Source organism: Ostrea edulis, chromosome 1 (assembly GCF_947568905.1).
Source record: "Ostrea edulis chromosome 1, xbOstEdul1.1, whole genome shotgun sequence".
NCBI lineage: Eukaryota > Metazoa > Mollusca > Bivalvia > Ostreida > Ostreidae > Ostrea > Ostrea edulis.
Window position 1 is genome coordinate 53,553,995 of NC_079164.1, and position 14,199 is coordinate 53,568,193.

Here is a 14,199-nt window from a genome sequence, read left to right on the forward strand (position 1 = left end):
TTTCAGTGATTTCAATGTTCATTTATCCAGCTACTAAATCAGGCATGTTCGCTTGTGGATTTACCATTAGGAGACTTCTTTAAAGCTTCTATAGTTTATTTTGTGATCCTTCAAGCAAAAAAACAGGAGTTTGTCCAAAAATATTTCTTTATTGTACCTAGCTTCAATCATTCTTTAGATTTGGAAGGTGGGTAAAAAAAACAACAACTATAAAACAAATACTCGAGTGACATGCTGCTTCACAGTGCTCGAAATGTGATAACAAAAGTTGCTTCATTTTTAATGCAAGTACATATAGATGCAACCCTGTTGTTACCTTTGATGACTTTTAATCAAAGTTATGTCAGAGACTTGTATATAAAACAACTTTTCTAGAAATTAAGTCCAAATGAAATATTTTATTAAATTATGTTATACTTGCCCCCTATATAATGGTGATATTTAAAACTGTAATAATCCACAGTCTAATTAGTTAACATCAGTTGTTAATGGGCTTTACTTGGCAGTGAAACAATCTAATTCTTATGATTTCAGGTCTTATGAAGATTACAGATATCCAGGGGATTCAGATGATTTTGAACAGGACTTAAGAGCATATCAGAGAGAAAGACAACATGGAAGCCAAAGTCCTCCACCTTTTGGAGAAGATGTGTATGATGACCCAGCATACCGACGCGCTAAAGAGTACTATAAGTATGCGGAGTCGTACCGCAGTGGAAGTCCACACAGTGACAGAACTTACGAAGGATATGATAAAATTCGTGTAGATGAAAAGTATTATGGGAAAGAGAGGTACATTGTTCGTGAACGAAGTCCCGATGTAGAGTATGGTAGAAGCTGGAGTAGATCTCCATCTCATGGAGCCCAAGGACCTACAAAAGACAACTTTGGGAGAAATACTCCTCCCACACCCATGGATGATGAAGTTCGAGACTTTTCATCACGTGATGTTAGCCCAGTTGAAGAGAGTCAATCAAAATTCAGTGATTCAAAAAATAAAAGGCGAAGTGAAGATGACTTCAATATTAATGAAGCTGATATTGCAGAGCTAAGTGGACGATCAAAGTACCAAGGAGTATTTCGTAAAGATGATTCTTTATGGCCTGACGACAAATATGAAAGAAAAAGATCATATGATGAATCCTTTGGTCAGGATTATTTAAAATCTCCAAGAAAACTTGACAGACAGTTCAGTAGCAAGTCATCTTTGGAGAGAATTGAAAGTTCCAAACGGGAAATATATCAGAAGTATCAGATGATTCAATCGCGCATCACAGAAAAGTTGAAAGGTCGTAATGAAAGCAGTCCTAGCTCAGCCAGTAGTGGGTCAGAACCAGGACAAGTAAATGAAGGTGGACTTTCAAAACTTCAACATGAAAAAGCACTATTACTTGAAAAACTGAAGCAGTTGGACAAAGAATCTAGTACAAGTGACATAGAAGAAGCATTTGAGATTGAAGATCAAAGAAAAGTTTCATCAAAACGTGCAAGAATTGAGCCAATAGGACCTTGGGGGGATTCTGTTCACCAGTCACAGATGGAGTTGGGTGTCTCTAAATCATATGACTTCAGAGGAATAGATTCAACTTCAAATGTACGAAAACAACCAGACTGTAAATTTGATGAGAAAGAAAGAAACAAATTTTCCACTAGATCAAGTGTTGAAGAGAGTGATCATGAGGAATTTACTTCTTTGGTTTCTCCAAAAGATGGCCAGATTGGATTTATTAAAAAGAGAAGAAAGAGTGAACATTCAGAAGACAAGAACCGATCTTATAGATCAAAACATGGTGAAGAGGAAGATCGTGCTAGTAGTGACAATGATGAAATTAAAAACATTTCTAGACTGGATCAATTATCATCCAATCCTGTGTTCAGAAGATTGTCAAGTAATCATTCATCACCCCGCAATCTCCATTTTTCTCATGACTCCTCAAGTGAACTACAAAGACAGCATAGTGAGACAGATATTTTAGGAAGTGAAGGAATAAACGTTTCATTTTCTGAAGAAAGTAAGGTTCATAAAAAGACAGAATCATCAAACAAATCTCACAGCCATAGATCTAAACATCGGCACAAAGAAGAGCATCAACCAACAATTATTCCTCTGGGTGATGATTTTCCAAACTCGGATTTATTGGATCCAAGGAATCCACAAAGAATTCATAAATCTTTGTCTCTACCTCTGCCAAAATTTGCCGAATTAGATGCAAATGTGATGACATCTCCAGATGTCAGTGAATCCCCAAGTAAAATGGACTCACCAAGATTTTCTTCTCCAAGTAGTGGAAGTAAAAATACTTCACCCCAGAGATCTCCAAGTGAATCAGCCTCTACTAATTCCCAGGAAAATCCACAACAGGAATATATCCCAGAAGAAAATCCATCAGACATGAACAATGATGCTGTACAAGTGGAATCAATGGAAGTGAAAGGTGAATTTGATTCAGACGGGAGTTCTGATCACAGTGATCATAATTACAATTTTGAGATTGATAAAATATCATTAGAAGAGCGTATTAGGAGAATTGATGAAAAATTGAATGCTGTACCTGTACCTCAAAATAGTACTAAACTTGCAAGTGACATTGGGTCAACATCAACCAACACTGCTGCAGTGTCAAAATCAGATACCCTGGTTTCACCATTCTGCAGAACAGCCTTATACTCCAAGTTTAAAATCAATAAGAAAGAAATACCTCCTGGCACAGGAACAGATGCCAAATCTGGAGAGAATGTAGATATTACAAGGAAAGTAACATCAAGATTTAGTATAATAGACCAAGATACTAAGCGGTTACAAGATAAAATTCATGAAAACTTCTCTCCAAAGCCTTTGTCACATATTGAAGATACTCAGATTACTTCATCTCCCATGACACCACTTCGTACAAAGGGAGCTGTGAAGGAAATGCCAGCACAGATGCCAAATCTCTCCACATTACCAGGGTCTCTAGCAGGGAGGCTTGGCAATGGTGCTGCTCCATTTCCAACTTTGACAGTAACAACTACAACATCTAATAATGGCAGAGCTGAAGAGATAAATGCAGTAGATGTTTCAACAGTAAATCCTGCTCTGATGCCAGCAATACCTGAAAAGCAGTGGCAAATGGAAGGTAGTGTAATGAAACCAGTATTAAAGCCATGGCAGATGGATACTACTTCAGTGTCAAAAAATAGCTCTAATGACCAAAGCTGTAGTAAAGACTCTGCTTCAGGTCAATACCTGTCGGAGGAAAACGCACCCAGACCGTTAATTACACCTGCTTTTAAAAAACAGATGAGTGATAATTTTTCCAGAAGTGATGAGAAGTCCTCACCAAGAATGTCACCTAAATTAATCAGAAAATCTCCATCACCATCTTTGGAAAACAAAGTATCATCTCCAGCTCATGATTTGGTGTCTATGTCTCCTAAGTCTGACAACAACATAATACCAGATCATGGAAATCAGAAATCAAGCCCACTGTCAGATACTGCTCAATCTAGTTCAGAAACTTCAAAAATTGAGACAGAATTCTCTCTGCAAAATGAGGGGGGAAATTCTACAACGCATGAGGATTTGAAAACAAATCATGATCTTTCACACACTTCAAGAATGAGTTTAACACAAGGAAATTTGTCTTCAAAAACTAAAACTGAGCCTATGGATGTGTCAATTGAAACCAAATTCACAGAGAATAAAGAAGTTGAAAGCATAAGGAATGCTGAATTAGATTGTGTTAACAAGCTTAAAAGTACGCCATCAGCCGTCTTAACAAAGGCAGAGGTGAAAGACATGTCACCTTTAAAAATGACGAAACAGACAAGTGGAAATAAAGAAAAGTCTTCACATAGTGGAAAAGAGCCTCAACAGAAACAAAACCAAGAGTCTGTGGAGGATATGTTGGGTTTAAATTCTCCGATGATATTTGGGAAACGAAAAGCAGAAACTGATGAAGTGAATAAGGTGCAAAATGAGAAAGAGAAAAACAAGGATGTAGTCAAAGAACACAAGTGTGAGCGTAACAGTTCAGATTCAGATTCCAAGGAAGTAGAAAAGGCACCAAAGGTAAAGAAACAAAAAATATCCAAAACAGAATGTCATAGCTCTGAAACATCCCCAGAGAAGATTGATAAATCTAATTGCAGTGCTAAAAGTAAGGAATCTCAAAAGAAAGAAAAGAATAAAGACTCAAAAAAGAAAGAAAAATGTGAAGGAGACTCAAGTAAGAAGGATAAAAACAATCATGAAAGAAAAGATAAAGACAAAGATGGAGGCAGAGATAAAGGAACCAGTACAAGTTCATCTAAATCACTTTCACTCTCCTCCAGTAGTAGTAGCAAACTTGAGAGCAACAAGAATAGTAAGACAGATGAGAAAATAGTGAAATCCACTAAGTCAGAAGAAAAAAAATCTGATAAATCTTCCAAAGTGACAGGATCCACAAAGTCGTTGGATGATAAGCAGAAATTTAGTGAGTCGAGTACCAAATCTGATGAAAAGACTTTAAAGCCAAATAAAGAGAAAACTAAACTATCATCAGAGCACAAAAAAGATGCTGAAAAGGATAAAAAGGTTAATGATCATTCAGTACACCGAAAAGACAACAAATCCAGTGCATCAAAACCATCAAGTGAAGTTAAGTCTAAGGAGAAATCAAAAGACAACAAGGACAAAGTAAATGTCAAGTCAAAAGACGTGAGTAAATCTGATAAAAATACAAAGGATGGCATGAATGACAGAAATGGTAGCAAATTGAAGAAAGAGGAAAAGCTATCTGATAAGAGTGGTAAATCTAGCGCTGAAAAATCTAGTATGGAGAAGACTAAAGAAGTGTCTGAAGGCAAAGAAAAGAATCCAGTTGCAAATGAAAGTCGAATTAAGTCGAGCAAGTTGATGGATGCTGAGAGGAAAGAAAAAGGTTCATTAAATCCAGAATGTAAGGAGAAAAGCAAAGAAAAATCACCAAGTAATAATGCAGGGACTGATGCAGTTGCACTTCCTGATCAGTTGAAAGACAACAAAATGAAAGGAAAACAAGTTTCCAATGACAAATCTGGAAAGTCAAAAAATAAGGATCAGTTTAAGTCAAAAATGAAAGAAAAACATTCAGCTTCAGAAAAAGTGAAGGACAAAGTTTCAAAAGATGGGAAAGGTATGATCAAAAGAGAGGAGAATAGAACAGAAACTCAGAAAGATAACACAGAAAAGAAATCAGAATCTAAATCTGAACATGTTGAATCAAAGTCCAACAATGCTGGTTCAGTGGAGAAAAGTGATGATAAGAAATCGGAAAATACTGATGGAAAGACAGAATTAAAAGGACTTCAAACAGATTCAAAAAGAAAGGTACACGAAAGTTCAAAACCTCAGGATAAAATCCACAAATCACATAAAGATAAACCCAAATCTAGTTCATGGAGTGTTTCTGAGGACATCATGAAATCTGAATCAAACAAGCATTTGAAAGATGCAGAGAAGTCCAAATCTAGTAAAACTGAACGTAAGATTAAAATTGATCATGAAAGGATGGTCAAAACAGAGAGTAAAGTGAACAAACCGGATGGAGATAAGAAAAAAAAATTCAAAGTATCAGTAGAGAAAAAGAAATATAACAAAGAAAGCAAATCTGAAACAGCAAAGAAAAAAGAGGAAAAGATTGAAGAACATAAAGCAAGTGATGTTGCTAAAAAAGCTGATGATGAATTTGATTGGGATGCTTGGCAAGAACCATATGTGTCCATGTATGATAAGGTCAAGCGTCGGTCAACTATTAAAGACAAAGAGAGGGAAATGGAACAAAATCGACAAAAACAGTTAGACCAATTGCAAGAGCGGAGGCAGAAGAAATCAAAAAATCATTCAGTTTTGCAAAGTGATATCAGTTCTACCAATTGCACAGATTCTGATGATGTTGATTCTAATAAGAAGCTCTTCAATAAACGGAAATCAAAATCAAAGAAGATATACAGTTCTTCAGATTCGGACTCAGATTATACATCAAGCATCTTCCCACCAGAGAAAAAGCTGCAACCCCAGAAACCAAAAATGGATCCTTCCAAAAAATCTAAGAAGACATCCTTTTTGGACATTTATTCATCGGATTCAGATGATTCAACTGACAGTAGTTTTAGTGCTTTGCCTGTTACAAAGAAGAAAACTAAACATCTAAACAGAGAAACAAGTGTTGATAGTGATGATATGTTTCATTTAAAATCTAAAAAGGTTAGTAAAAAGGACCAACAAAAACCTAAACCAAGAACATCATCCAAAATAACATCTGGGAAGAAGTCAAGTATGTACAGTATATATTCCACCTCTGATGAAACAGATGACAGTGATTCTGATTTGGATTTTAGCAAGAAATTGAAATGTGCCAAGAAATATAAATCGAAGTCAGATGAAAAGTATGTAACACAAAAGTCTTACAAAATTTATTCATCATCTGACAGCGAGTCAGTTGATGAGACTAATGTTTTTCCAACTCCAAAACCCATTTCTTTACCCAATAAATCTCCAAAACACAAGACAAAAGAAAAACAGAAAAATCAGAATGATGATTTGAAGATAAAGGATGTAAATGAGAGCAACTTAATTGATGGAAAGACTGTCAGTGATAAAGAGGCTTGTAAGGGAAAGACTGTCACTGAAAAAGAGGCTTGTAAGGGAAAGACTGTCACTGAAAAAGAGGCTTGTAAGGGAAAGACTGTCACTGAAAAAGAAGCTTGTAAGGGAAAGACTGTCACTGAAAAAGAGGCTATTAAGGGAAAGACTGTCACTGAAAGAGAGGCTTGTAAGGGAAAGGCTGTCATTGATAGAGAGGCTTGTAAGGGAAAGGCTGTCACTGAAAAAGAGGCTTGTAAGGGAAAGGCTGTCACTGATAGAGAGGCTATTAAGGGAAAGGCTGTCACTGAAAGAGAGGCTTGTAAGGGATCTGTTATTTCACAAACAGTGCTTGAAAAAGATATTCGTGTGGAAAGTGTACTGGACTCAGTAGAAAAGATAACAGAAAGAAATAAGAAGGAGAAATCGGCCAAGAAAAACAAAAAGAAGGAAAAGGAAAACATATTAGTAGGAGAAGGTAAATTAGAAATAGGAAAGAACATTCAATATGGTTTATTTGAGAAAATGGAAACATTTATGGCCCAAAGTGACACTATAAATAAAAATTCACCAAATCATCAAAAAACTGCAACAGAAGATGGTTTCAGAAATAAGATGAAAGATAAGCAATCACCATCTACACAAGATCAAATGAAGAAACAGCGGGACAATAAGAAAAAGAAAATTGAAAATAGAAAGGAAAGGGAACCAATTAAAAACCAACCATCATTGATATCCCCAGTTATGTCACCTGTAAATGAATTTTCTGATGGGATTAATATTGATGAAATGAAACATGATGATGGTAATGTTATCGTTGATGAGATTCCATTGGAAGAGAATTCAATGTTGATGGATCCTCCATGCAATACAGAGGATGAGAATGCTAGAAGTATGTGGGATTCCAGTGATGAGACTTTTGTTGTACCTCAAAGAAATGAAAATTTGGACAAGGAAAAACTTAGCAGCCTTTCATCAGCCAATGATGATCTACACATGCCAGACAAAGCCACCACAGGTTCTGAAGATGCAAGAAGTAAGAAATTAAAGAAAAAGAAAGTGGAAAAGGATAGTGAAACACCCAAGAAAATCAAGAAGGTGGAGAAAATAGATAAAGATGGTAGTAAAACAAAGAAGAAGAAAAGCAAAAATAAGAATTGCTCAGAGGTGGACAAAATCATTGATGATGTTTCAAAGGGTATAGAAATTCTCCAGTCAGATGTAAAAGAAACTGGCGAGCCAGATGTTGAGAAAACAGATGGCATTAATACTGATCTTTCGGATGTTGACCTAGATTTCAGTACACCACTATTTGGAAACTTTGTTCCCAAGAAGGTAAAGCCAAACAGACCATCTGCAAAGGATAGACAAGAAGATGTAACAATAGAAAATGACATTTTTGATGAGGGAAGAAAAGCACACACAGAATCTGAAGCATCAGAGTTGAAAGATGCAAAAGATGATTTTGAAGGGTCAACTGAGAATACAATTGAAAATATTGTAAACCTTGCAGATGCAGATAATAAGATAATTGATAATAAAGAGAGTAGTTTGGAGCTGTCTGCTACATCAGAGGTGGTGGCATCATTCACTGATCCTGTATCTCCACCAAAAGAGATGGCTAAGAATCTTTGCAAAGAATTGAATGATGTCAAATTGGCAGATAATTCATGCAATGAAATGGAAGGGTTAAGTGCACCAAATGCTCCAGAGACAAAAACTGACAATGCATTTCCAAAGAAAAAGAATTCCAAGAAAGAGTCATCAAGCAGGTCAGATATATTTGATTTTAATGATGATGATGAAGAAGCAATTGATAAACTCAAACCTCGTCACAATGCTGAAAGAGACAGCAGTCTAAAATCACGAAAACCTGTAGACTCAAATAAGATCTCTTTAAAGTGGGTCATTGGTGACATAACCCCAAAAGATACTAAAACTTCTTTTGAATCAAAGATGACAAACAAGTTAGTAAATCATAAACAGGAGAGTTTATTTGCAAGCTGGGCCAAGTCTCTTGCTGAGAGTCATGAAAAAGATCATAACACTAATGAACCCACAGAGAGTAATAGTATAAACAAAATACACAAGAAGCTGACCAATGTTAAAAACCAATTTAAAGTTTCACAGAAACAGGAAGGAATAGATGCAGACAGGCACTCAAAATTACAGACAGATGTTGCTGTGACTCGTGAAAAATTCGATACTCTGGCTGATGAGAAGATTGTTGATACCAAGAATTTACCAGTAGCTGTAGATGAAATTGAGAAAGAAAGGAAAAATGATGAAAATAAGAAACCAGAAGATGAAAACAGTAAATTTGAAGAGACTGTAGAAGCTGTTTCAATTATCCAACACATTCAAGATGAAGAAAAGAAAGAAAGGGAAAATGATGTATATGCAGATGAAGGAAGTCTTGTAATTGATGAAACAAATTCATGCGTTTCTGAGACCATTGTTGAACAGTCAGCCCCTCTGGAAACACCGCAAGCTGACAGTGAAACTGCACTTGCTATTCAGTCTATACTAGGCTTAGAAGTGGAGGATAGTGCAGGTAAAGTACAAGATTATTCAGAGACAGAGGCAGCAGAAGAAAGTTCTCTCTCTGAAAATCAACCAGAAGGAGACAGTACAGTTTCTCAGGATTTGATCGATGAAACACATACAGTTGAAAACAAGCCTCTAACAGCTTTGGTGCAGGAATCTGTGCAAGAACAGGATATTCCATCTCAAGAGGAAATCCCTGCTGCAAATCTTGCAATGTCTTTACCAGCACACATTGAAACAAAACCAGCAAAGCAGAAACCTCCAAAAGGAAAAAAGCAAAAACAAGTGAAACCAGTTGAACAGCTTAGTTATAAACATGCAATGAATGAAGATTACTTACAGGATACACAAAATAGAGATGACTCTGATGATGGAGCTCTGCATATTGCAACGGATTTACCCTCTGTTCCACCTAAAGAAGATCAAGTTAAAGAAATACATTTGTCATTGGAGAAAGTAGAGCAACTGCAACAAACTGCCCCGGAATTTGAAGTTCCACATGTGAAGAAATCCAATGGTAGGAGAAAGAAATCGGGAAAAAGCAATAATGAACCAAACTCAGTATCTGATATTAAACTTAACTCTGTATTAGATACACCTTACAATATCCCAGTATTGATGGGACCTAATTCAAAAACAGATGTGGACACTCGTGTAGATATCACTGCATTTGGTTCTCCACCTGAAGGGGAAAAAGTAGCAGATGATAGGGAAATATCAATGTCTGACTGCACTGACTCGGAAAGAAATGATGAAGGTGAATTAGGATGTGAAGAATCAAAGAGACCACAAAGAGGAACTAGTAAAAGAAAAAACTATAAGAAAATGTCAGGCATTTTACCAAGAACCAATTCACCAAGATCTAGAACATCTCCAAGATCACCAAGAGTAGCATCACCCAAACAACTTTCTCCCAAATTAGATATTGCCACACCAGTAGTAAAGATTGACCGCCTGCATTTTGCCACCAGAAACCTCAAATTAGATGAAGATCAGACTTCAAAAGACATTCAACCAAATTTGACAACTGTCAAGGAGACTAATTCTGGTAAAGATTCATGTGTCAGACGTGGCAGGTCAGCAGGTTCAGCCGTTGAACCGACACAGAAGACTTTGAATGTATATGACTTTGATGATGTTGAAAGTGACGAACAGGATCCACTAATTCCAAAAAGACGCTCTTCAAGCAGAAAGAAGAAAAGCAATGGCAATGAAGAGGCATTTGAATCTAAAGATTCAGGCAAAGTTTTAAAATCTGAAATAATGGATAACGGCATAAAAATGACTATTAGGCCATCTGTAAGACCAAGCAAGGATCTAGGTAAAGAAAAGGAAACTGAAATACTAAAACTAAATGAAATTAAGATAGCAGTTCAACCTGAACTTGTTCCAACAGATAGCACACTTTTTTATGCAGGAGAAGAAAAGAAAGCTATGAAACCTAGACACATTATGAGTACAGATCCCAGGGCTAGAGCTCATTCATTTGCTAAGGAAGGTACAAAGGCATTTCTGGATGGTGAGCATCCCCCATCAGTTGCTCCACAAACTTCATCACCAATGAGTAATGTTGATAGAATCATAGATAATGTTTCAAAAGGAATTTTTGATACTGCTGACAATGAAGAATTGTTAACACCTCAACAAAACGATAAATTCAGCACACCTTTGACAATTGACATTGGAACTTTTGAAAGAAAGCGAACCGCAAGTCGAAGCAGCTACCCTGAAGACTCCATTTTGAAATCACCATCAATGAAGTCGCCTGCACTGAGATCACCACAATTATCAGCAGCTGCAAGTCCAGCATTCCAGCTACCTGCAGGCCCTGTCAAGACCCCACCAAATACTATCTCAGCAGTGAATCCATTATATCAGAACAAGATGAGCACCTTGTTACCCAACGGTCCGTATGCAGGTATGTTTTTTGTAAAATAATTTTATACTCAATATATTTTTGTTGCAAATTAAGGCACAAATTGTTAATTGGTTTAGCAGGGTGAATATTCACACCTACAGTCATTAGGTTTGGTTTGCAGTGCATTTTATAGATACTTTTTAGGTCACCTATTGTGGTTGGTTTTCTGTTGTTAGAAACATGAATAGCAAAAAAAAGCATGAACAGTTGAACATAGTCAACTTCTCTCAAAATATATGGGCAGTTTTCATTAAATTTGGTGTCGGTCATCCCCAGGGTAAGGCAACTAAAATTGTGAATTTCATGGTCACCAGAGTTCTTAAAATATTTCGGTCCTGTCGGCAAGTCTGATGAAACATTCAATGTCTGATTAATTCAGGTTCTGTGTCAGTCCAAATGACTGGTAGGTGTTGACAGAACAACTTTCGTAAATATGATTAAATTTCGCTCGAATTCTCAACGGCCCACTAACTTGTACTCTGTTTAACGTTTTTCTAAATGTTATATGTACGCAAATGCCAAACAATATGTTTGATAAGGCCAAAAGAAAAAATAAATCAATAGTTTCTCAGGCACCGTTGAAAAGGTCACAGATGGGATTTTTTTTTTTTTTTTTTTTTTTTTTTTAGCTCAAGTGAGCTTTTCTGATCGCCTGTTGTCCGTCTGTCTGTAAACTTTTTACATTTTCGACTTCTTCTCCAGAACCACTATACCAATTATAACCAAACTTGGCCAGAAGCAGCCTTGGGTGAAGGGCTTTCAAGTTTGTTCAAATGAAGGACCATGTCCTGTTCAAAGGAGAGATAATCACAAAAATACTAAAATAGGGTGGGGTAATTTAAAAATCTTCTTCTCAAGAACCACTGGGCCAGAAGAGCTGAAATTTACATGAAAGCTTCCTGATATAGTGCAGATTCAAGTTTGTAAAAATCATGGCCCTTGGGGGTAAGATGAGGCGACAAAGGGGGATCAAAGTTTTACATACAAATATATAGGGAAATTCTTTTAAAATCTTCTTCTCAAGAACCGCTGAGCCAGAAAAGCTGAGATTAAGAATCATCGAGCCAGAAAAGTTTACATTTACATGAAAGCTTCCTGACATGGTGCAGATTCAAGTTTGTAAAAATCATGACCCCGGCAGTAGGTTAGGGCCACAATAGGGATCAAAGTTTTACATGCAAATATATAGGGAAATTCTTTTTTATTTCTATTTTTTATCAAATAATTATTGCATTCATAGTAATTTATGTGCAAGTGTTTAAGAATAATAGTAAGTAATGTGAAGCTATTTTTTTTATAAAGATAAAATTCCATTGCTTATTGTATGAGAAAGAAAGTAATCATGCTACAGTCAACATAAAAAGAGAAGATAAATCGTTCTACAGCCAATTAAAAAAAAACACTGCCTGCCTCATCAAAATTCGAAAAACTATTTATGATTTTTATTTCATCAAGGGGACTTCATTTTTTGTAAAATTGCTAAAACTACACAAATAGGGCCTTTGTCAAATGTTTCCCATGTTTGAAAAAACACAGATCAGATAAATAAAAAAAGTTGGGGCATACATTTAGTGAATTTCCTATACTTTTCTATACATTTTGATAGTAAGGAGAGTTTATATATTTTACAAATCCTGAATGAAATATTCTAGTTTCTTGATGCTAAAGTTCATTTGCTTTGCTTATGTACCTGAAATCATCAAAAATTGAAATCTTGGTTACAAATTTAGTCGACAAATGCCATCCTAAGTGTTTAGAAATCTGAAAATGGGTAAACAAATCTGCTGATTGGACACTATAATTTATGAAATAATTTTTTGAGAAGAAAAAGCATTGAGAATCTTTGGCCTTTTTTCTTTTTTATAGGACACATGTCGGATCTTCAAAACAAGGACACAATTAGTCATCATTTGATGCCATCTACTCCAACAGCAACTTCATCTCCCATTTCTACTCAGTCTACAGTCATAGGGACAATGGCAAATAAGCCAGATATGCATGTGACAATGACAGTGCCGCAATTAACAAACAATAATGGAAGAGTTCCTGCACACATGTCAAGTTCTCTTGGAAAAGCAGTCACTACTCAGAAGGAAATTGGTATGAACTTAACCAAAAGTGCATTTGAATCTACCCCTACTTCTGTGCTAAGCACAGTTTCTTCAACAAGTGTTGGCAGATCTGTCATAGCTAGTGCACATTCTCATCTGGCTCAGAGTTCCAATGCACATTTAACCACAGCTGGAATGAAAACACAGAATACTCAACCAAATCCATCAGTGAACTCCAGCATGTCAGTTGCAAGTGGTCAGAGAATTCATCATATTTCTTCACATCTCCAAAGTCAGAATGCACCCGGTGCTGAGAAGTGTATCTCTGCTGCTGTTTCCATTGGTGAGCGTCAGCATCAGATTGTCACATCTGCTCCTACGTGTGTTGTGCATCCTATAACAACAACTTCTCTCAGTAAACAGCCACATAATATGCCAACAATGATTCAACCCCCAACTGGTGGAGAGCGTTTCTATTCTGATCACACAACAAGGGAAAGCATTACCAAAGAGCAGCTACAACATTTGCCATATCTTCAATTAATGCAAGAAATGCAGCAGCACCCAGGTCAAAAATCCAGTAAAACTTGTCAAAAACAGCATGATATGAATAAAGAAAGTCCTCAAAGACCACCAAGTGCTCACAGCAACCAGCAAAAACCCATGTTACCTGGAGATCCTCATGTTCGACTTGCCCATGAGCAGGCCTATTTAGCAATGCAAGATCAATTACGGACACAATTCATACATTCCAAACAGGGATTTTATCCAACAATTTGGGCTCACCCACACCTTATTCCTGCAGGTGTTAAAGTTGATGATAAAAAACAGGAAACAAAAACAACATCTCCTAATTTGCATCAGCAACAACACAACATTGTAGCTGCCAGTTCTCAGCACCCTCAGATCAAGTCACCAGCATTAGCACAAACTGCTCCTAGCATTCATCCAATGGGGCATCAACTTGTGACCAACTCGAGTCCTCCAAATAGTGGCTGTAAAAAGGTGAGAGCAAAAAATTTTCAGAATATGATTTTTTCTATGATTATGAAAAGAGTGGCTTCTTTTTTCTTCAATATGCTCATTTGTTTAGCTTT

The 14,199-nt window shown here is 36.5% G+C and overlaps 1 protein-coding gene across 3 annotated transcripts in view; it reads left to right on the top strand.

Annotated features, from left to right (window-relative positions):
* The window catches only part of LOC125649803 (uncharacterized), a 71,144-nt gene that overhangs the window by 47,590 nt on the left and 9,355 nt on the right, over positions 1 to 14,199 (top strand). For all 3 annotated transcript variants that reach the window (XM_056153989.1, XM_056153991.1, XM_056153994.1), the window contains 2 exons: positions 535 to 11,051; positions 12,918 to 14,107. In XM_056153989.1, coding sequence (XP_056009964.1) covers positions 535 to 11,051; positions 12,918 to 14,107 — 11,707 coding nt within the window. The remainder of the gene's footprint in view (positions 1 to 534; positions 11,052 to 12,917; positions 14,108 to 14,199) is intronic.